The sequence below is a fragment of the Suricata suricatta genome, chromosome 12 (assembly GCF_006229205.1).
Source record: "Suricata suricatta isolate VVHF042 chromosome 12, meerkat_22Aug2017_6uvM2_HiC, whole genome shotgun sequence".
NCBI lineage: Eukaryota > Metazoa > Chordata > Mammalia > Carnivora > Herpestidae > Suricata > Suricata suricatta.
This window is the reverse complement of record NC_043711.1, coordinates 102,286,857-102,309,976: the sequence shown is the minus strand read 5'-3', so window position 1 is coordinate 102,309,976 and position 23,120 is coordinate 102,286,857. Positions and strand designations below refer to the sequence as shown.

The following is a 23,120-nucleotide window of genomic DNA, read 5'->3' as shown; positions in this document are numbered from 1 at the left end:
AGCGGCAGGCATGGCTCGGGCTGCCCCGGCGGCTGGAGCGGCAGGGGCGGCAGCGGCTGCCCCGGCGGCTGGAGGAGCAGGGTCGGCGCCGGCCGCAGGGGCTCCGTCCCCGGGAGAGGGGACTTTTCCTCTCTCTGCAGTGGCAGTGGCGGCGGCTGAGCCTCCTTCCATCTCGGCTGCTTCTCCCTCAACTGGGGGTCTCTCTCCCTCTGCTCGCTCTCTCTTAACTGGGGCTCCGGAGACCTCGATGGGCGGGCCATCGAGCGCGATTGGGGGGCTGTCCATGTTGACGGGAGCGTCGTCGACCCCAACGGGGGCGCTGCCAATCTCGAGCGGGGGTCCGGAGATCTCCATCGGGGGGCTGTCGCCCGCGAAGTGTGGAGGAGATCTGACAGCCTCTCGGGATGGGCTGCCGCTGGCGCCTGGGACCCAGAGGGGGGGCTCGTTCGCGGCGGGAGCGAGGAGGACCGCACTCGGGACCGCAACTGCCGCGGGCTGGCCGATGTTGCCGCCGTCGACTTGTGGGAGAGCTCCGGGGAGCCCGGGGGGTGGGCTGCCATCCGCAATGGCTGCTCCATCAAACTCAAATGGCATAGCCTCCTCAGGGGGAGGGCTGCAGTCTCCTCTGAAGCCTGTGCTTGCAGGTTTGAGATCCCCGGGCTCCTGGGGAGGAGTGCCAAAGACCCCTGCACCCGGGCCTCCTGGAGCGAGGTCTGAGACCTGCAGGACAGGCTGGCTGCTGCCTCCCTGTGCAGGCTGCTCAAACTCAAAGGGCATGGCTTCTTCAGGTGGAGGGCTGTAGCCTCCCAGGCCTGGGCTGGCATCCTCGAAGGCTCTGGGCTCCATGAACGATGGGCGGAAGACCTCAGGGCCTGCATGGGCCCGGGGAGTGTCTCTAGGCTGCTCCAGGGTAGGCCAGAAGCCTCCTGGGCTGGGCTGCTCCACCTCGAAGGGCATGGCTTCCTCAGGGGGTGGGCTGTAGCCTCCGTGAGCTCTGGCTTCCTCGACGGCCTGGCCCAGGTCCTGGAAGTTGGGCCCGGAGACCTCTGGGGGTCCACAGGCCTTGCCTTCAGTCTCGTTGGGGACGGGCTCGCTGTAAGGCGGTTCGGTCTCCATCTCTTCGGCTGCGCCAGGCCCAGGACTGGGGGCAGCTGCCCCTGGGGCCTCCAAAGGTGGTTGCTCGGGCTGTTCCCCGAGTGCAAGGGGGATATCGCGTTGTCCTGACATATTATTGCCGTCGAGGCAGTTGCGCACGCCCATAACACGGTGGCGAACTCTTAAAATAAACTTGGGGCCCCGTAAGACGGAGCACCCAACCGAACTAGGGTGAAAAAAATATCTTCAAAAAAATTCAGAGTACCAGCTAGAAAGTTCTCCAACCTCACTTGCCAACCCTCCTGAGGTCTGGGGGTTGAGGGCCTCAAACCCAAGACCAAGCGGAGGCAACCCTATTGTTGCCAGTAGAATTTTGGCTCCTTCCTGGCCACTTTTTATCCCCTCAGGCTGCCCCTTGGTGCCCCTCTTGGCCTGCCCTTGTCCCCTCCTCTCTCTCCTGTCTCTCTCTCTCTCTCTCTGTCTCTGCTCCAGGCCAGCCCCGCCTGCTTGGATCTGAGGAGCGTGCCGATTCGGTCCGAAAATCGCTCGTAGTGCTCTTTCTCTGCCACCAGAGGACGCCGGCCCCGGTGCCGGGAGCCGGATCCTGGCGCCGGTAGCCCCGGACTTTGGGTAAGGGGGCCGAGGAGCGCAGGCCTCACAGGGATGTTTTGGCTCCTTCCACGCCTCTCCCCGACTGATTTGGAGTCTTTCTCCTCTCTTATCCCCTGGCCAGAGAGAGAGCGCTCTCCTGCGTTGCGGGACACGTGACGCAAGACGTGGGCCCCGGGCTGCTTGAGCTCAAGAGCTGAAAACCCTCCCTCCCAGACCCAAATGACTCTCCTCGGGGGGAGGGGGGAACCGCAGGAGGGTTTCATCACCTCAGGATACCCCTGAACCCCTGCGCCGCAGCCCCCAGCCCTGGGCAGCCTCCAACCTTGGGCTCCAAGTCCGGAGTACGAGGCTTCGGGCGCGTGGGAAGGGGGCGCGGGCGCGCGCGGGGATGCGACAGGTGGTCGTGAGCCCACCGGCGGAACGGACAGAGGCGAGGGGCTGCCGCGTGTGCGCCCACAGTTTGTTTGTAAAACGCCTCGGGGGTACTTTCCGCCGCTCTGCAGCATGTGTTTGCCGGCTTGCCGAGGCTGGCTCCCGTAAAGCACTCAATGTCCCCCATCCCCATCATACTCTGGGGGTCCTCGCAGTAGTCTAGGATGGCGCAGGCAGGGCTTCCCCCCGTTTTTGCGGACGATGATGCAGGGGAATAAGAGGGTCTTGGCGCGTACCACGCAGACCCTCTACGCCGTAATTGCCGCGGCACTGAACCAGTGCGGCGGGGGGGTGGCACGGGACACACACGGAGACCCCCATCCGGTGCAGGCCTCAGAGTTCCGGGGGTCCTACTGTTCTGGGGAAGGGTTAGCGGGATTGGCGTTGGGATCTGTGGCTGGCTTAGCGTGGTCTCCGAGACCGGACAGCCCGGTGCGCACTGAACCCAGAGATACACCGTGCCGCGCCGGCAGCGGCGGCGGTGATGTGCCGCGCTCTGCCGCGGGCGCCGGCCGCAGGGGCGGTTGGCCGGCCGCCCCACTTCTTCTCTGGCCCCTCACCAGACCCCTTCCGGCCCCTCTCCTTTCACTACGGGTATCCCAGGGCAGCCGCTTTACTTTTCCACTGCTATAGCCCTCAGAGGCGGCACCGAGCCCGGCTGGCCACAAGTGCAGCGGTCGCCTGGCTGCGCTCCGGTCGCCGAAGTCCTGTGGGCTCGGAGCCGGATGGGGTAAAATACCCGTACTGGCTGGGTGGGCTTGGGGCGTGCACGCGCACGGCTCTGGGTCTGGGGTCTGGAGTCTGCGGAAGGAGTTGAGCCGCGAGGAAATTAAAAAAAATTGCTGCTTGCGGGTCACGTACGATCCGGGACGTGGGCATGAGGGATGTCTCGCCGGCAGGCGACACGGACCCGCCGGCTACCTTTCGGTGCAAGGCAGCCGGGCACGAGGCAGGTGGTCGCCTGGCGTGCGGGCAGGGGGCAGGGGCGAGACGGCGGGGTGGGTTTCACGAGGGGTGGGCTGCGGCAAGCGGGCGATGCCGCTTGGATCGCTGAATCTCCGCGCCGCGGGCGGGCCAACCACGCGATCTCGTTAAGTCTAACACCCTCTTAGAACGACGGGACCACGGACACGGCGCATCACTGTCCGGCATCTACCACCCACGTGGCCGTGCTGCGGACAAGAGCTGACAAAGTCGGACTCTGGGCAACGTGCCATGAGTCCCCCCCAAAAGGCGTGCCATGTCATCTCCAGGGGTCTACACACTTGGAAATGCCAACACTGAACTTTGGCTCAAACTTTGTCCAACTCTCCCCATATGCAACGGCCCAACCATCTAAGCATCCACTGAATAGACCAACTGGGTCGCGACCGTCAACTCACTCCCCTTTGACCCTGGCACCGGGTCAGCCATTGGGTTGGGGTCACGCCAATCAAGGTTGCCTGGCGAATGAGCGGGGGGCGTCCGACCGGAAACCGGATATGAATGGGAGGTCCAATAGGGGGCACCGCGTTGGAACGCCCTAAGAGGTTGTGCTGCTGGCGTGGTTGGAAGCGGTTGGTGGGCGGGCGTATGGCGGCCAGGCCTGGGACGCCTCGAGGCTGGCTGGCGCCGTGGGGTCACTCTTCCCGATGCCACAAGTCACAAAGGCTGGAAGGGAAGCTTGGGGGCTGACAGGGGCCAACCCTAGGTCTCGCAGGTGGCAGTAGGCAAGCCCACCCGTCCAAGGAACCGCTACTGAGACCCAGCGAGGAGGAAGAAAATGTCCAGGGCCTGGAGGTCGAAGGCCAGGACCCAGAGGAGGGAGAGGGCTTACTGCCCCGATGCAGAAGAGCAGTCCCAGATGGGAAAGGAGTTGAGACCCCAGGGATGCTGCGCCCTGCTGAAGTAGAAGGTCAGTAGACACTGGGGTTTGGAGCCCCGAAGGGACGGGTTGCCTTTATTCCCGGCCTTGCTTCCCCAAAGCACTATTCATCGATGAATGGCTGCAGGGCCTCTTTGACTGACTCAAAGATGTGTGGGACCCCTTTGTTCAACACTCTTTGGTATCTTGGTTCTTGGCCTGGAGGCACAGACACTGAGGGGATCAAGGCTGGGTAGATACCAACCCTCCATCCTAAATAAGCAACCTAAAAATGAGAGAGTAGAGCTCTACTGGGTGTGGGGGGGGGCGGGGGCGGGGCTTGAAAGTGTTGATGGGTAATATGGTGTGTTTCAACGGGGCCTCCATGGGTGGCTAGGGCCCCTGGCTGCCACTGGGGGTGGGTGTCGAATGAAAGATGTGGGCCCCGCCATGAACAAAAGGGGGAGGCTGGGTAAAGTCTGGGCGGCGCAGCGGGAGTGAAGACAGGACAAAGGAGATAAAAACTCTCAGGATACTAGAAAGTCTCCGGGGAAGCACTTTTGAGGCTGTTCTGGTAGGAAATGCAGGTGCTGAACGCTGTTTGTGCTGCAGGTGGGGCTTTGAGCTTAGTTTCAGTCAAGATGGAGGGAGTGGGGAGGATGGTCCATCGGAGAGGACAAAGGGCACCAAAGGGCACCGCAGTGACGACCTTTAAGATGGTGAGAACCACATGCAGTGAAGGAAGCAGGAAGGCTGGATGAGGGGACTTGAGAGGGATCCCAAAGGGCCCTCGAGCCTCTTCTATGCTAGAAAGGCACAAAAGGTGGAGAAGCCAAAGTGTGGCGCCTGGATGATGGGACACACGTGACCCAGGGGAGTGGGGAGGATCGTGGGGAGGCGTTTGCGCAGTGGCGGAGGCGAGGAAAGGATGGGCGGTCGCGGGGGACTTTTTTCACAACCTGTTAATTAAGAGGGTGGGTCTCAATTTTTGGAGGAAGGTAATGACCCCAAGTTCAAAGTGACAACTATCCCTATAGGACATGGAGTCGCTGGGTCAGATACCACCCTCAGGGGAGGAATCTATCAGGTGAGAGAATCTTGAACCCTCAGGTGGCTGGAGGGGAGAAGAAAGCGGTCTCAGAGAGAGCGGTGGGCTAGGAAGGGCTGGCGGGGGTGCACGGGAGGGGGGGACCTAGGAGGCGCCCGGGGACCTAATCAGGATTGTGGTTTCTTAGCCTCTGTGCTGCTGACACTGGGGCCAGATCACTCTGCTGCGGACCATCCTGGGCACTGTAGGGTGCTAGCAGCATCCCTAGCCTGTACCCACTAGATGCCAGTAGCAGCCCCTCTGTTAGAGCAATGTAAAATGTCTCTAGATTTTGCAAAATGTCCTCTGGGAGGCAAAATCGCCCCCGGAAGGAACCACTTGCTGGAGGCTGAGGAAGGACCCTCAGATTTGAGTAGGCATCGCCATAATTTAAAGGTAAATTAGGACCGGGGAGAAAAAAATTACACTATTTAACTGCAATGTCCCCCATTTTGTCTACTGTTCACATTATCATTTTCCCGTGTAGGGGCTGGCCACCAGAATCTGAAACCTCAGATCACTCACGTGAGGGGGTTTCAAAGCTGAGACCATCACAGATCAGCCGTGGGACTTGAGGCGCCGCAGAAGGGTGTCCAGATGTTTGAGGAAACGGCTAACGTGAACGGCAGCTGGCGGGCCTGGCCACGGGGACCGGAGGAACCTGGTATGGTAAGAGCTGGGGGCGATTAACTGGTGGGTTGACTGGGGCGGGGGTGCCTCCTTGATTGGTGGGGCTGTCTGGTGAGCCCACTCAGGACTGGTGAACTTTCTGGCTCAAGACAGAAATGGGGCCTGGCCCTGGAGGGAGATGGCCAGTTACAGGTGGTGGGGTAGAGCCTAGGCCAGATTTCCAGTTGCGATGGATTTCTATCGCGCAAAGGGGTCAGTATTTGATAGGAATAAGCAGGAACAAGGAAGGGAAGTAAGTTAATGAGTTCACAGAGATGATGAAGAGGAAGGGAAGGCGGGCTAGTCATAGGGTGCCTGAGAGAACTGTGCGCTGGGGTGAGGGACAAAAAGCATGTGCCGGGCTCTGGGCCTGTTCCCACAGGGAGCGCGCAGGCGCGAAGGTGCGGGGAGATGGGCGTATCCATCAGAGAGGAAAGGGTGGGCTGTCCAAGTCCAGGTGAAGGTTTCTAGGAAACTGTGTATCCTTAGCTACGTAAAGAGAATACCGATTTCCTGCACTCCATGAGTCAAGAGAGGAAACACTGGCCATGTTTCAGTTAAGCTGCATTTCTGAGGACAGTAGCCTGTTCACCAAAAGGCCCCGGTGCCTCAGGTACCTGATGGGCTGGCTCTTTGTAAATGAGTCACCCCCAGGGGACAGAAGGTCCTCCTTCACCCTTGGCTCTCGGAACAGCACCTTGGCCGTCTGTAGGGGCAGAGCCCCCTGCCCTGACGGCTCCATGCGGCGCCCCGGGCTTCCCGAACTCCCACCTCCCTGCTCTGACACCTGCGCACCTCGTAGCCCCCCACGGGGACTCACTCATTCTTACTCATGCCCCCAAAACACAAGGCGCATCCAGACTTCAAGGAGCTGCCTGTCTGCTTTCTCATTTCGTCCCTGAATCCGAGAAAGAGAAAGCAAAGCAGGCAGAGAAGGAGGTGGTCGAGAGGGAAGAGAGCAGAGACCAGGCAAAAGAATTTTTTTTGGGGGGTGGCAGTGGCATTTGCCCCTGGCCTAGGGTTTGGGGTGGGGGCCGTCGGCAGACAGCAGCCTCCTGCTGCCGTTTGCTGTCTCTCCGGGGCTTGCTCTCGGATGTGGAAAAGGAGAATTTTTTCACCAGTTGTGAGGAAAAAGCAAAAGCCCAAAAGAGAGGACCTGGGCAAGAGAGATCAGGCAATTGTTTACCCACCTCCCAGGGACCCGTGGGGGCTGAGTGCCGAGAGGCAGGAAGACTGGGGAGCTGACCGGTTAATTACTGCTCAGTTACGAGTTGCTGGGCCCATCCTTCCCCGCTCAGCATCTCCTCTGCCAGCCTCGGCCGGTGGAGGCAGCAGCCTACTGTTTGCAGAGGGTCTGCGTGACCAGGCTGTTGCAGGCAAATGCCAGCCGGAGAGAAAATGCCTCAGACGGAGGTTAGGAGCAGGCACACGGCTGGGATTACAGACGGGCAGGGCCAGCTTTAGGGAAATACCCGATCTGCTCCAATTAACCAGCGCTGTGCTACATCCCCAGGGGCCGAGGGGCTCCTCCCAGGAATTTGGACCCCGTCCGTTCAGCTCCCTAGCTAAACTCACAGCCCTCGACCTGGAAGGTTACCCCTTTCTGCTGTAGCCTTACACACGACCATCCTCCGCCCGGCCGTGCTGGCGCAGGGGGCCCACACTTTCTCAATAGTCACTTGAACGGGGCTTTGGATTCCTTCTCCAGGCTAGCTGATGACGCAGCAGACAGTGTGGAGGGGAGAAGAGATGAACGGTGCCGGGGAAGGGGCCTGAGAGAGGGGTAAAACATGGGGGCTCCAAGGGCAGCAGGGAATCCCAGAAGAGAGATCTGGCTTTAATGGGAGCTTTCTTTGAAATTTCTCAGTAAATCATGGTGGAAATTCCAGGCACCTTGGGGGGGGGGGGGGCGTCTGGGCACCATAATTTGAATTTCCGGGGAATGGTGTATTTCATGTTTACGCACGGCCTCAGCCTCAGTTTCCCGGGGGTGTGTTCTCCTCTTGAACTCTAACAGAGTGAGAACCATAAGCCAGAGCCATTCGCCAGCGGCCCTTGCCCCGGGGAAGAGAGCTGGCCATGGTCCTTGGCCAGGGTGAGAATTGGGGTCTCTCCCTGAACTGAAACCCAAGACTGAGGATTTGAGCTCTAAAACGAGGTTTCCTAGGTTGTGAATCTTTCACTTTGGTTGACGCCATTGAGGCACAAGTATGAAAGCCCCACTGTACCTGTGAAATTTAGATTTCTGCCCGGGTCTGTAGAGACCCTCCAGGGGAAGGTGACCTTAAGGGCACCTAGTCTGCGCGCCCCCGGGTGGCCCTCCACTGCTATGGCTGGCTATTAAAAATGCTCTTCCTGATGTTTGCCTCTGCTGCCCCCGGATTTTTGAAAGACAGCCATGAAGCTGCCCCTAAATCTTTTTCTCTCTGCCATCGCCCCTTATTTGTACTATTTACAGTGCTAACGTTGACGGGCTTTGTGACTTCTGTATCCAAACCTTACCTCCTGTTCCTTCCCTGCTGTTTGTGTCTCCCACTACCTTCCGGTGTTTTGTGGGCTCCCCCCAAACCTCCTGTCCCTTTGTTGTTCCCAGACCTTTCCGAACGTTACAGGTGCCGCACGCCGTCTGTGCACGCAGCCTAGTCTCACCCTGGCGTTCCTGACGGCCGTGCCCTCCCCTCCCCACCCCACCCCCCGTTACTTTGCAGTGTGCTCACCCTAAAATAAGCCCATAGAATAAAAATAGGCCATGTCCACATGCAAAGCCAGGAAGGCAGCCTCCCCAATTCTACCTTGCAACAAGGAGTCTGCTGGCGGGGTGGGGGGGGCAAGTGGGGGGGCTGTGGCGCCAGTTCCTCTGGGATGCCCTGTCTTGACCGGCTGAGCGCTGTCAACAGGTGACGGGGGCTCTGCCCTGTGGACTCTTGGCCTTGGGAGAACTAAGTCACTAGGCTGTTTACTCTGGCTTCTCTGCTATGTGAACTGACAGGGCACCAGCACCGGGATGGGTCCCAGGGGCTTGGCGGTGGGGGGGCGGGGGGAGGAATGTGAGAAATTTTAAAAGGTAGAACCAAACATTAGTAAGAGTTACCTTATAGATAGCCTTGTAATGTGTAGCCAAAAAAAAAAGGGATATTCAATCACTAATTTGATTTTTTTTTTAACAGGCGTTTACAACAGAGGAAAATTAGTGTAGGGAGAAGTGCATTAAAAAAACAGTTATCACAAGGTCCCGCGGTATAGAAACAGATACACGGCACATCTCTAGAACCGTGGTATTAAAATTTCATGGGAGAGGCGCAATTAAGAAAAAGTCTGAGAAAGCTCCTGGGAGGGAAGGATAATAAAAACAAACACAGGAGCTCAGGAAGCGGGCTTATCCTAACCAGCGGCCCCCTCCCAGCCACGCTGGCAGGTGCGGCCTAATCAGGACGAGTGCCAGTGTCCGAGTGACACATGCGGCGCCGGTTACCTGGTGCTGCTGCGGGCCGCCCGCTCCCAGAGCAGTAGGTGCCCCCAGGCTGCAGTGCTCAGATCGGCGGCCGCCTACTCCGCCTTGGAAAGGCTCCTTTTCACCCATGATCAGGGAGAGCAGGTGAGGCAACCCAGCAGCTCCAGACCCACTGAGACCCCCACCCCCCTCCGGCTAGGAGCGGGCCGCATTGGGATTCCGGAATCCCTGACCTAGAACCGTCCTTTGCCACCCGTTCACAACCAGATCGGATAAAATCGAAATGAGAACAACACAAAACAGGCTTCTTCACAATTGATGCTTTTTATTTGCTCAACCTTGATGTTTTTGGGGTGTATTTTGTTTGTTTGTTTTTTTGTGTTGGCTCCATTCATGTTAAAATCATGGATGGAGTGAGACTGGGCAAGCCTGGGTTTTAATCGACCTGGACGCACATTTGGAGCTGAAGGGGATGCTGTGAACATCCCATTCAGTTCCTTTGCTGTCCGTGTGAGGAAACTGAGGCAGTGAAGTGTGGGGGCCAGCCCAGGCCTCAGAGGTCCTTGGGCCCTACGGGGCCTTCGGTCCACCTCCGGGGCCTCAAGATTTTGGAAATAGCCATGAACATCAAAACCCCCACGTGAGGGCAAGGTGGCCCCTCTCTCATTAAAAATGTCATCTGAGAATCTCATCCCCTTTGCTGGGCAGTTTCTAAGAGCAGGGCAGCGCCTGGGCTGGCCTATGACGTCACTCACTTCTGGAAGCTTAATTGGATTTTAGTCATTTGGCTTTTCTGCTACAGGTCACATTTCTGTTAGGATACATACTTTCCCCCACACCATAGTTTCTGCTCAGTTTCCTCTCAATAACTTCCCTGTGCAGGAACAGTGGTGATAACACATGTAAATTAAGTAAAATCCATTCAGATTATTAAAAAAAACAAAACAAAACAACCAACCTCATTTTTACCCACGTGGAAGTTTCAGCTTCCTCACGAAATCTTCGATCCCATTTGCTAAAAGTAAGGGCTAAAGCGTTAAAAGGGGCCGTACTGGGCTTCAGGGGGTGAAAACCTGAAGCCCATTATAAAGACACGCCCTCTTAAAACCATGCCAAACGTTAAAATCCCCAGTTCTTGAATTCTGATAAACATAAATTAAAAGTTTTGTTTGCCAAACTTTAGAAGTCCACCTCTGCCAGAAGCTCGACAGCACACGGCACTTGAACAGTGCTAGAATTTTCCAACTCAAAACGTTGAGTTTTAAGAGGACCTCTGTCCAAGGAAAAGCACATTTCTATTAAGTAAATGATTCACGTAGCAAAGGAAACGCCCAAGAGCAGAGCAGCCATCCCATTTAACCTGCTTTACTGGCCTCCCCTGAAACGCTGCAGCCGGCTAGGAATTCCCTTCTCTGGTAGACTCCCAAGGGTTTTGAGTGAACTTCCTCCCCGGACACACCCCGCGTAAATTGAGAGTGCAAGTGAGCCCATTCAAATGCTAACCCCATGAGACAAAGGGCCAGTCTGGAGCCTAGAGAGTTGGGAATGCTTGGGAGAACTTGCCAGAAATGGCTCTGGGGGAAAAAAATAGTGGAGCACCAGTGTTTCAGGTAGACAGAGGGTTTGAAGTATCTACACGCAAAATCTCTTCCTCAGGCAGGTCCAGGGGACTTTGGGGGCGGGGGTGGATATTGGCTTATTCCTCAGCCGTTCTGTAGGCTCCCTAATGGCTCTTCCCCACCTGACCTGGAGGGGGAGGGGTGGGGGGTGGGGGGAAGAGAGCTGAGTGGGGGAGGGCTGTGTGGGCGGGTAACAGGCTATCAGAATCAGAGGTACTGTGTGAAGGAGGGCGGGCTCTTAGTGTGCTCCTAGATGGGGACCCACCCCCCCCCTCAATAATGAGCTCGGCGTGTTGCTCACAGTTCGGAAAGCAAGTCTCCCAATATGCAGTTTTCTGTTTAACAACAGACCAAGACTGGGGTGAACACTGTGGGCTCAGGCACCAAGGACTTAAAAACCTTGTTTATTCTTCCCGCAACTCCGCAGCATGTTAATTTCCTTAATGAAAACCGGCGCTCCGGCCCCGGACCACCCGGTCCGGGAAGATCACTCCCACACTGGGGGGGCACACCAAAGCCAGCCAAGCAGACCGATGGTCACGAAACACCTCATACCTGGTGAACGCGGGCTACCGAGACGTCACCAGAGGAAAAATAACCCTTAGTGCCACAGAAAGGAACCACAGCCCCGCTGTTGGCGCGCAGCAGAAATTTCAACTTTGGAGAGCTCCATCTCACTTCGGCAATTTCACACTTTTAAGCCAAAGGCAGGGCGCGCCTGGCCCTTCTGCGCGACCTCAGCAGCCCCCCCCCCCTTCTGACGCCTCCCCGCTGCCCAGGGAAGCCCCCTGCTACCAAAGTGCCGGCCCGGTCCCTGCTACTGAAGACATACAGGCGTCCAGCAGCCATTAGCGCCACAGCCAGCATAACTAAGTTTGGGGCGCCGCGCCGCCTTTCCCAGGGAAGAGACCTGGAAGGAAGACCCTGCAAAGTGTGTTCCTTCCGGCCTCATCCTTACCCGAGGAGTGTCAGAACCCGACTTACCATTCCAAGCCTAAAAACGCTTCACTTCCCTCGCCCCATCCCCGTCCGACTAGCCCAAACTGGCGCAAACCAAGACGCGCGCGCGCACCAAGAAAACATCAATTTCCATATCGGGTGAGGTTTTGTAAAATACATTTCATTTTTCTTGCTTTTCCTCCAGGACTGGCAAGGAAGGCACACTTTACGCACGGAAGATGCGTTACTGGACTGCAGCCGTTTTTGTGCTCGGACACCAGGGCGGTTTCATCTCCAGGTTACAGATTCCAAACTTAGCTCCACCCGAGCTGAAAATGGCCGGTGCGCCGCCTCCCCTCCCCGAGGCTGCGGAAGCCGCCGCCGCCGCCGGCCCCTGCGCCCTCTTGACCGGTCACCCAAGGACTTGTTTCGGATCCAACACCTTTCCCCAGCGCGGCAGTGCCCCGCGCTCTTTGGGGACCCACTGTAGGGTATCCTGATGAAAAGACACGATCCCCTCTCCAGCCCCGCACCTTGTGCCGTTACGTTCCGCAACGGCTCGCGGTCCTCTTAGACATTCTCTTCTATCCTCAGGTCCGTGCGCAAACAGCCCCAGACCTCTCCGGCCAAGCTGCAACCGGCCCGCCGCCAAACCAACTGCGCCAAAAGGTTAGCAATGCCCCGACGTGAACAAGCCCGTACCACTAACCCTGGTAGCCGGTAGGGGCATCCCCTAAGACCCCCGTACCTTCTCTGCCAGTCTTCCAAGTCCGCGCGACCCGAGGGGAACCGCGGGGCAGTCCTGGAGAGGTCGGCTCCGGAGCGCGCCGGGCAGGTGCGCACGCTCTTTGCAGCGGACTCCCGCCCCGGGAGCGCCCGGAGACGGGCGGCAGCGGCCGGGACTAGCGCACAGCTGCGGGGAGCACTAGCGCCGAGGTCCCGCGGCTCCAAATTGGCAGCCCCGGGACCTGGGCTCCAGGCTCTGAGCGTCTTAAAGCGCCGCGCGCGACTTTCTCCGGAGCCGGCAGTCTCCGGAGTTCTTGCCCAATCCCAGGGTGATTACTTTTCGCAGATTGCAAGTGTCGCTACAGCGCAGCTGCTCTCGCTGGGTGAAAGTTGGTGCGCGCACCTCGGAACCGAGTTTCGGGCGCCTGCCAAGGCGAACCGGTTTGAGACCAGTCTTTAAGAGGGGAGAAAAAAGCGCGTAAAACAAGTGACTTACCCGTGCCTTTTTGGGTGTGCAGCTCGAAACCTGGGGCGCGCCGGGGGCTCGGGGCGCGCGTCCTGGACACCAGCTCGGAGACTTCAGGCTGTCTCCAGCGCCGGGGCGCCGGGAGCGCCCCGTCTTCCAACACGCCTTTGGCTACCTGGGCGCCCCCGGCGCCGTCCCGGGGCCCAGGGGAGCCTTTCCCAGCCCGCCCCGGGGACCCCCGCCGCCCCGGCTGGCTAGCTGAGCCTGCTAATTTCCCGCCTCCCTCCTCACCTGCCGTTTACCTTCTCCCACCTCTCTTCCCGCGGGCTCCCACACCGACCCCAGGCTCTCCAGTTTAGCGGAGGGTAACTAACCTGAATCAAAGAAAACAAGGAGAATCTGGACGGCGTCCTCCATTAGTGACGCCGGATGGGGATGGGTCCCCTTTTGGAAGGGGACTCCGGGGATCGGTCGCGGCGGGTGGGCTTCTTCGGCTTGCAGCGGCGCTGCTGCTTCTTCTCCTCCTTCTTTGGCTCTTCGGGCTCCTCGGGGTCCCTCGGATCCTTGTCTTCTGGCTGGGGCTGGGGCTCCTCCCCCTGTCTGGGGGCCTGGGGCTCCTGAGTGCTGGGCTGCGCGCGACTCGGGGAGGCGTCGGGGCTCCGCAATCTCAGAGCGTGCAGACGCTCGGTGAGAGACTGGCCGAAGGCAGTGTGCTTGGGCACCGCGGGGCCGCGCTCGTCCTCGGGCTCGGTCTCGGGCTCGGTCTCGGGCTCAGTGGCGGGGGCTGTCTCAGGCTCGGTCTCGAAGTCGGTCTCGGATTCGATTTCGGACTCGGTCTCGGTCTCGGTCTCGGACTCGTAGTCAAACTCTTCCTCGTACTCTAGGCACTCGGGGAGGGACAGCTCGAGGTCTGCCTCGTGCTCGTCAGATTCGGGGGGCTCGGGGAACGCCTGGGCACCGGAGCGGTGGTGGGCGTTAAGGAAGCTCCGGCGCTGCTGGGCAGCCGCGCGCTGCTGGGCGCGGGCGTTGGAGGTGGCAAGGGCGCGGAGGAGCGCGATGGAGCAGGAGAGCCAGAGGAGCGCGGTGGCTGCCCGGCGGCCGATCGGTGGGCACAGGTCGTTGTAGTTATGGCGAGCTCGGCGCCACTGCTGAGCCCGGGACCTGCGATCCATCCTCTTAGGCGCACACCGAGAAGCCCGCCCGCCCTCTGGCTCTGCAGAGAGCGGCTCCGATGCGCATCGGCTGCCGGAGCCGAAAAAGGTGCACCCCGCGAGGTGAGAAGCTGAGTCCAGAGGTCCCAGCCCCACCTCGGTGTGAGGGGAAAAAAAGGGGAAGCACCTACCTTCTGACCACTCAACTTTCTAAAGCTCCGCGCCTCTGCTCGCCTTTCTGAGCAAGAAGGAAGGATGGGAAAAGGGGCGAGAAAGTCTGTCTCCTCGCGGGCTCCTCTCTCTAAGTCTCAGGCTCCGCAGCCTAAGACTCAGGAGAGGTGCCTCCGCTGGTCCTCTCGCTTGGGAGAGGAAAGAGGAGACTGAGGCGGGGAGGGACGCGGCGGAGAGGTTCTGCAAAGTTGCGCGCCCGGACTTCTGCCGGGCATGTGCAGTAGGGAGGCGGGGGCGCCTCCCCGCGAGCTGCGCGGCGCCGCGAGCCGTGGCGCAGACCTCGGTGGGCCGGCAGGTGGCAGGAGGGAACCTTGTTTGAAAGGATTGGGGCGAAGCGAGGGGCGGGGGCCAAGGAGCAAAACGAGTGAGCGAGCCAGCCACAGGTTGGGGTGGGCATAGGTTCTGCGTACAGGGGGTCCATACCCCGCCTCAACTCCAGGGTTATCGGCAAAATAAAGCTAGAAACCAGGCCGCTAAATTGCAGATATTCGCAGGAATGAATGAAATGAGGGTCTGTGCGTGGGTATTCACCATCCAGCCACAGGCGGTTTCCAGGGGCTTCGGAGCTGGAGGACGGTAACCTCAGGCAGCCCCTTAATCGAGAAGCCACCTTTGGCGGATCTGTTACAGTGACTGTGATTAGAGCGTTTCTGAAAAATACCACCCACCGCCCACCGCCCCCCGCCCAGGTAGTCTCAACTGGTTAATTACTGAGGGGACAAACGTGCATCTTTCCTGGGAAAGGCTCCCCGGGCGGGGCGGGGGGTGGTTTGCAGGTCCACAAACCCATCGGTGGGCTGCCAGGAGCTCTAGCTGAGGTCATGGGCTGGAAGACAGACGTGAATTAGCTGGAACCACTAGTTAAGGGAAATCTCTCCGCCGCTGATACTCAGCAGGTCTAGTCAGTTCTCTGCCCCTGTGGGGCGCTGCAGGCTGGTCAGCTACCAAGCCGACCTCATGGGGTCCCCCTTAAAGCTCTTTCATTTCATACAGAGATAGGTTTTCAACAAAGCTAATTCATTCAACGGATATCTATTGAGTGCCTAGCGCCGGCCAAACTCTGTTCCAGGTGCTGAAGGTGAAGTTTAAAAAAAAAAAGACAAAGAAAAACTTACATTAAGGAAAGCCTAGTTAGGTCGAATCTGCTGTTACTCAGAGCGTTAAGCCCCTCAGAATCTCTCCTTGCCGACCAATCCTTAATCCAAGCTGGGCTCGGCAGGAGAAAACTATGGGGTCAGTCAGCATTAGGGCGAGGTGGTGGCTACCCACACCCCTAGACCACATTGAACCCCGAAGGCTGAAAGCTGAGAGGAAATGAATACATTTCTTTCTCCGCCCTGCAAAATCAGAAGAGCTCACATCCTCCTGAAGGGGGGTCCCTGGAGTTATCTTTGCCCGGGAAAGGATGGTCCTTTGGAAGCTCTTGCGTTCCCGCTGTAATCCGGCCGCCGCTTCCTGGCTGTGCGGGGCGCCATCCCTGGGAAGGTGTGGACATCGTGACAAGCCCCAAAGTGGAGTAATTCAGAGCTAAATCATCTTCCTAGAATCCCTGGTCCCTGGGACCCCTGCTTTGTTTTGGTTTGATTGGCGTTTTGTCTTTGTGTCAGTTCAGTATGGGGGGGATTGGAGAGGCATGGGCTCTCAGGGTTCCGGTTTCCCCTTTGAGATCCTCTGCCAGGCTTTCCCTCCCGGTTCTCCCTTCCCTTCTCAGCCCCTAAAGAGTCATGCGTCTGCAGCTGTTAGGCGGCAAGGTCAACCCTCCTCCTGTCGCCAACTTCAGGGTGTAGACCTTAGCAAGAGTCTAGCAACCGCTTTTGACGCGGTAAGGGTTTTATTTTTTTGTTTGTTTGTTTCTGCATCTTGGCTGTAGATGTTCTAGAATGTTCCTGACCAGGTTTCTTGGCTGTGTCTGTCTTGCGTTTTGTGTTCTTCGAGTTAGTTTGTAGCGTTCAAGTACTGATTGGTCTGATCAGGTGGGGTGGATTGGGCAAACCCCATAAAAGGACACGTGTCTGTGTTGTAGCTGTGCCCCACTCTCGCACGTTGCCGAGGACCCGAAAGGGTTTCACTGTCACAAGTGCCGGGTCCCCCCTCCCCCACCGTGGACATTGGCGTGGGATAGTGGACAGGCCGTTGGGAGCTGCCCAGCTCAACTCCTTATCACTGCCCGGCCCCCATCAACGAGGGACGTCCCTAAAGGTTTTACTCACATTGACCTGCCTGCTTTATTCCTTTCAATTAGCACAGCCCCACTGACAGTAGATGGAGCATAAAGACATCGTTCAAGTGATTTTTCAAGGCACCCTGGGAAAAAAGTCAGGAGTATGTGGGTGCCGGTGAATGCCCTTTCAATGGAGACTAATGCAGCTGTCAGCAACGAGGTGGATTATGATTCTTTAGTGTTCGTAAGAAAGTACTTCGTTTTTCAGAAGGAGTGCTCTCTGCCGGGAATGGGGCTGGCAGCCCTGAGCTGAGCCGTGAACACAGACACACTGAGGCTCCTGCGTTATTAACAAATGTGCGTTACATAATATGTATTTTTGGACTGGATTCTGCATTAGTAATGCACTTTCTTTGCAAGATGCATTTTAATCAGCAAATGAACGTTTAACAAAACACTGCATTTCAGAGCCCCGGTCCTGCACAGTGGCGGGGGCACGTTCCGCGCCGGCTCCTGGAGGAGCTGCAGGGCGGCCCCACCGAGACGCTGCTCCATCTCGCACTCAGGGCCGGGGTCGAGCAAATGGATCTGGGCAGAAAATGCTGTTTAAGATGCATTACATGCATGACTTTACAAAGTGCTTGCTGCAGAGTGAATTTCAAAAAGGAGCCAGCCGGGGATGAACGCCCGCGTGTTGTTAGCCGGCCAAGGAGCAAGGGGCTCTGTCTGTCTGCCGGTAAATAAAGTGTGGTCACATGTCACCTGCGCGCTCTGCTCCTGAACCTGTCGGACAGGAAGGCGCGGTTCCCGGTCCCTCAGGGCATCATGCAGTAAGGTTCTGATGGGGACGAATTGTGGAGAATATGGTCTTCAGCCCCTTAAAGGCTTGTCCTGTGGAATGGGCACTGAGCTGTATTTTATGTGGCTCCGGAGGGCAAAATTATAAGCTATGGGTAGTTGTTACAACAGGCAGATTCCGGCTCAACCCAAGGAAGAATATTCTAACAATTAGGGCCCTGAAATGGAACGGCTGTCAGGAGGCACTTGGCTCTTTGTCAGAAGCGGTGTTAAATCAAAGGACAGATGAGCACATATTGGAGATATTTTCCATGGGACTCGTGAGCCAGGCAGAGCTGGAACTTGATGCGTGCCAGGGTTCTTTTCAACTTGGATTCTGATTCCATGAAAGGCATTTGGAGACCTTGGGAGAGGGGCTGGGGGCTCCACTGACGGACATGCCCTTCCGACTCGGCTGCTATTTTAGAAGCATTTGAAAGTGCGTGCGGCTCAGTGACAGGAAGGAATGTTCGGGTGGCAGTTTCAGGACAAGAGCAAACAGGTGTGCGCGGACGGCACCGGCAGTCCGCGGGGCGCGGCTTTCGTGACCGGGTCCCGGCGCCGAGGCGCCGGCTCCCCGACTCCCTTCTCGGAGCAGAGTCCCTCAAGTCACATCCGTCTGTTCACGGCCCTGGGTCCTCTGCCTCCCCTCCCAGGGCCGTCTCGGCGATTGGGAATGAAACGGCTCTTTAACCACCAGGAGCTGAGCAAGACGCTGTCGCAGGCGCCATGGGGGGGACGTAGCAATCGAGGAAGGGCCAGGGTCTCAGCCCTCGCCCCGGCCTTCGTGCCAGCACGAGGTGCCCCCAAATTCTAAAACGTGGGCTCCCAGCGGGTGCCGAGGGAGGGCTGAGCACATGTTTGCACAAGCAGAGGGGGGGTCATCTGGTGGGTTTCTGAAAAAGATGGGGTTTGTTTTTTCTTCCTCATCTGACTTTGGAGATTTTCTTGTTTTTTAAGAAGCCGTGAGAGGATTGCTCTCAGTCCATCTGTTCCGTGTGCCTGCCGTGCGGCGCGCTGCCGCTCTAGGGGGACCGAGATGGCGCACGGGGGTTCTCAAACGCCTTGACAGGCTATTGTCATGGGTCCCCTAGACACGGCACCGCTTCCGAGACGAGACGTGCGATAAGACCTCGGTTCTGTTCTGCCAGGGGAGTGGGGACAGTCCCTCCTGAACGTTTCTTTGTGTTGTTTTTTGGACAGTTGTTGGAAAGGACGATTTTTCGAGATGGAGAAGCTTTGCGAACTTTTGATTCCTTTGGGTAGAAATGAATTCAGCAGCTTTGAAGGACCCACCGGCCCCCCCAGAGTCTGGGGGCCATCACAGAAGCATTTGGCTCATTTCTCTGGGGCGCCCTTTTGCCGTTACTTGGGCTGCAGTGGTACCAATGGGCTCTCACCAGTAGACATAGTGACAACCCAGACTCCTGATTTTGTGTTCTGGGGGGACTGCTGTCCAGGGCTTCAAGCAAATGATAGGGGGACATCACCATCTTTTTGATGTGGCTGGATTGTGTCCGGACCATCCTTGGGGTTACAGGGCCCTATGCGTGCCCTTTGTTTTTATGGGAAGACAGGATCAGAAATGAACCCTGTTCCTGTGTCCAGAGCTGTTAGGAGCTGTCTTCCCACAGTGGCCTTGCTGTCTCTTGGGGTCGTGCTCTCCCAAGGGTCTCCCACCCATCCATCCCCACTGCCTACCTCCTCCACAGGAGTGGTTTCTAGGCTCCTTGTGCAACAGGAAGTGTCTGGGAGCTCCCTCGTGTACACAGAGCCTGAGCTCGGGCCTACAGGTCCTTGCTGGGCTTGCCTCTCTCTCTGCTTCGGCCCTGGCTCTCCGCTTTCGTGTGCTCCCCAGTGCACTCTGGGCCCTGGCCGCTTGCCTCGCCTTTGTCCTGCAGAAACTGTCGGGCTCCGCCGGTCTGCCCGCCCCCAGCTTACCCTCTAGCTTGTCTGGTTCTCCCCCAAGGCCAGCTGACATGACGGTGTCCCAAGGTGCCTGCAGTCAGGGTGGCTCTGGTCTCAGACACGGCCCCCCCCCCCCCCCCCCCCCCCCCCCCCCCCCCCCCCCCCCCCCCCCCCCCCCGGCCCTGCACGCCAGGCCCCTCCTGTGCCGAGGACCCGGCCTCCGGGAACATCGGCTCTGGTCCCCCCACCTTTCCCTCCAGCCACCAGCGCTGACCGAGAGCCTCCACTTGGTTTTCCTCCCATCTGCAGAGACTCTGACTCACCCCTTCAGACTCGGTGGGGGAGGGAGCAGCGCGCCCCGGGGGGGAGAAGCTGGGAGTCGTGTGTGGCGCAGGCTCATGCTCACGGAAGCCCTTTCTGCTGGAGCTCTTCAAAATATGATTAGACCAATTTTACACATCTAGTCACCGAGGCTCTGGCAGATTGGGGCTGTTTCTCTACGTGCGAAGTGAAGTGGGGAATTGAGGCAATTATCTCCAGGCAAATGGCTCTGGGCTCTGTAATCAGTCCGTCCTGGTGACGGGGGATCAGCCTCACTCACTGTCGCCTGCTTGGAGTTCAAGAGGCTTCTAGGCATTGTTTGTTACTTGAGCTGGGCTTTGTTTCTCCGGAAGGCGGGCGGTGGGCCCAGGAGGCCGCAGCCTGCGCAGGTGTCCCAGCATGTGGCTCCCCTGGCCCCCGCGGGGCCTCGTCTTCTCTCCCCAGCCCCGCCTTCCTCCTGCGTCCAGGTCCCGGGACCCGCAGCCGGGCGACGTGCGGGCGCGTCCCCATGCTGGGACCAGGCCGATCCCGGCGGGGCCCACGGGTTGGACACAAAACGTGCACGTGCTGGAGAGCATCTCCTGGGACTCGGGCTGGTCACACACGCAGAAGGGAGCAAAACCAGAAATGACAGCTCACAGCCTGGCCGAGGCTTCTTCCTCTTCCACTCATTGTTTTGGCTGAACATCAGTGCCCGTTGGGAGTTTCTCCCTTTGCGGGTTTGGAGATGTGCCCTCAACAGAGAGGCCGGCTCCTGCCTCCCTGCTCGCCCCCCCCCCCGCCCCCCCCCCAGCAGGAGAAGACCCGAGTTTGTCCAGAGCAGGGGAGGTCTTTCTGCTTCGAGGCGAGTGCAGACTTCGGTCCTAATCGCCCTTGAGAACAGTCCTTGCTCGTCATTAGGAAGCCCACCAGCGGGCGACCAGGGCCACGTGGGGCCTGCCGGGTGACGCCGGGCGCAGGGCCCTGGCCGGGGAGCCCAGAGGGAAGGAGGATTGGCCCGCCGTCTCTCGCATCTCCCCCGTCCACACTCATGCTCAGAGTCCAAGAAGCGGATGTAATTAATAAACACCCCAGCGAGGAGGCTGCGGAGCTCGCCATGGCCCTGGGAAAATATAGAGGAAGCAGAAAGGTGTTGTTTTTTTTTTCTGATTGTCGGAAACCTTCATCGTTGTCGCTTTGAAATTTCCTGATGTTGCTTAATTAGTTAAACCTAAAACTTCCTGTCCACATTTGAGATAAGAGGGTTTTGAAAAACATCCAGCCAGACTATTGTCACATCATGTGGCTTGTGTATTTTTTTTTCTTCTTTAGCTGATGGCTGGTTTATTCCTGCGCCGTTTGTTAGATCTGACGTCCTCCCCCCGGTGTCTTACCGTGATCGGTTTACAGCCTTTAATGATCGCCGTTTTATGCTGAGTTTTAAGATCTGCTCGGCAAATGCCTTCTCACGGCAGACTGGAACCCTGGTCGTTCTGCCCATTTATTTTCCTCTAGAATTTAAGAACCATTTTTATCAAGTTCTGTAATGACCTTGTGATACCATGACTGGAATTGCATTCACTCCACAAATTAAGTTGGGAAAGACTGCCATCTTTTCTGCGTTTAGCCTTAGGCCCCAGAATGACCTCACTCTTAATTTACTTGAGTTTCTGTCTCTCCCGTTAAGGATTTGTGTTTTCTTGACATGACTCTGATCCATCACATGTGGAGTTTGAGACGTGAAAATACATCCCGGGTTTCCCAAGCATTTGCTACTTGTGTTGCCGTTGTGAATGGGCTCTCTTTCTTCATTATAAATTTTTCAGGCTGTTTATTATGTGTTTATAGGAACAGGATTGATTCTGGGGGCGTTTTTCTCAGATTTGGCGACGTTTAGAATCGGTTGGTTTATGAGGCAGCCAGCAGCTGCTCGGGCAAACCCTCAGTGAAGGATGCAGAGGATTTTGTCGAAGGGATTCTTGCGCGAGGGAGAGTGAGGTCGGTGAGGACCAAACGCCAGTCTGCAGTGAGACGAGAAAAATGAAGATGATGTGATGTGTCAGGGGGGTTTTCATCAGGCTCCATTTACTCAGAGAAGGGGCTTTTTCCTTTTCTCTTTTTTCTTTCCTTTTCCTTTTCCTTTTCCTTTTTCCTTCCTTTCCTTTCCTTTCCTTTTTTCTTTTCTTTTCTTTTTCTTTTCTCTTTCCTTCGCCATTAAGATTCTATTTTTAAGTAATCTCTACCTCCAACATGGGGCTTGAACTCATACCCCGGGATCAAGAATCACAAGGTCTCCACTTCATCTTGATAAGGGAGCCAACTCCGCCTCCTTCCTCTTAGTATTTCAATGCCCTCGCTTTTCGAATCACAATAGATAGTAATTTGAATTTTTGTTTTAAGATTTTTTTTGAGTTTTTTTAGGGTTTTTCAAAATTTTGTTTCTATTTCACTTTTTAAAATGAGTTTACTTAACATTAGAACAATAAGTTGGCAACCCCAGGTTGGCAGCTCGCATTTCTTTGAAATTTTAGCATTGCCTGAAATCTCTATGTCCTCTTGGACTGTATAGTTTATAATATTTGGTCCCTCTGGGCTTCTTTTTTTCTTTTTAATTTTGTTTTTAATGTTTGAGAGAAGATAAAGTGTGAGTGGGGGAGGGGCAGAGAGAGAGGGAGACGCAGAATCCGAAGCAGGCTCCAGGCTCTGAGCTGTCAGCACAGAGCCCGACTCGGGGCTCGAACCCAGGAAAGTGAGATCGTGACCTGAGCCGAAGCTGGACGCTTAACTGACTGAGCCACCCAGGCTTCCTTTTTTATTTAAAAATAAGTTTGGTTTATTTTTTTGTATTCTTCTGGATAGTCATGTCATTTTGTCAGATCGACGTTTTAGGTCTTCTTTTGTCTTTTTCTAGTCTTCCCGCCTCCTTGTGCCGCCCCGTGCCCTCAGACAGGTCGTGGCAGAGGAGGGCCCTGACTCCTCTACTAAAGAGGGGAAGGGACAGGGACATCTCATGGGGTTTGTCTTTTTTTAATGGATTTTCTCTTAATGTCCTTTTTGTGACAGTATTCAGGTGGCTTTTAAGAGGAAACAAGACGGCATCTCAGGAGAGGGCTCACCGGAGAGGTGAGAGGGGTAACGGGTGAGAAACCAGATTTGGGGCCAGATGGGCCCTTTGCTTCATCGCTGACCAGTGGCATTAGCCTGTGTGCCTTTCTGTCTCCTCAGTTGCAAAAATGGTCCTTGTAGGGTCCCCAAACCCCTGCCTTCCCGGGTTACAGGGAGGATCAAATGAGGAAAGAAACAGAAAGTGCCTTGCAGTGGTCCATAATGGGCAAACTCTAAACCAGTGGTTTGACTGATGGAAGCTGTCGGTGATGGTGATGGCGTGGGTGGTTGGGGTGGCAGTGGTAGGGATGATGGTGATGGTGGTGGTAGTCATGGCAGTCATTGGGGTGGTGGCGGTGATGCTGATGGTGGTAGTAGTAGTGATGGTGATGGTGGTGGTAGTCATGGCAGTCATTGGGGTGGTGGCGGTGATGCTGATGGTGGTAGTAGTAGTGATGGTGATGGTGATGGTTGAGATGACGGTGGCG

General features: G+C 57.0%; 1 protein-coding gene and 1 pseudogene across 1 annotated transcript in view; both read right to left on the bottom strand.

The window, feature by feature from the left end:
* The window catches only part of LOC115274576, a 3,506-nt pseudogene extending 1,849 nt beyond the window's left edge, over positions 1–1,657 (bottom strand).
* Positions 1–14,275, bottom strand: part of LOC115275096 (neuroendocrine secretory protein 55-like) — a 51,958-nt gene extending 37,683 nt beyond the window's left edge. The window contains exon 1 of the mRNA XM_029918708.1: positions 13,314–14,275. Coding sequence (XP_029774568.1) covers positions 13,356–14,111 — 756 coding nt within the window. The 5' untranslated portion in view covers positions 14,112–14,275 and the 3' untranslated portion in view covers positions 13,314–13,355. The remainder of the gene's footprint in view (positions 1–13,313) is intronic.
* Between the last annotated feature and the right edge of the window lie 8,845 nt (positions 14,276–23,120).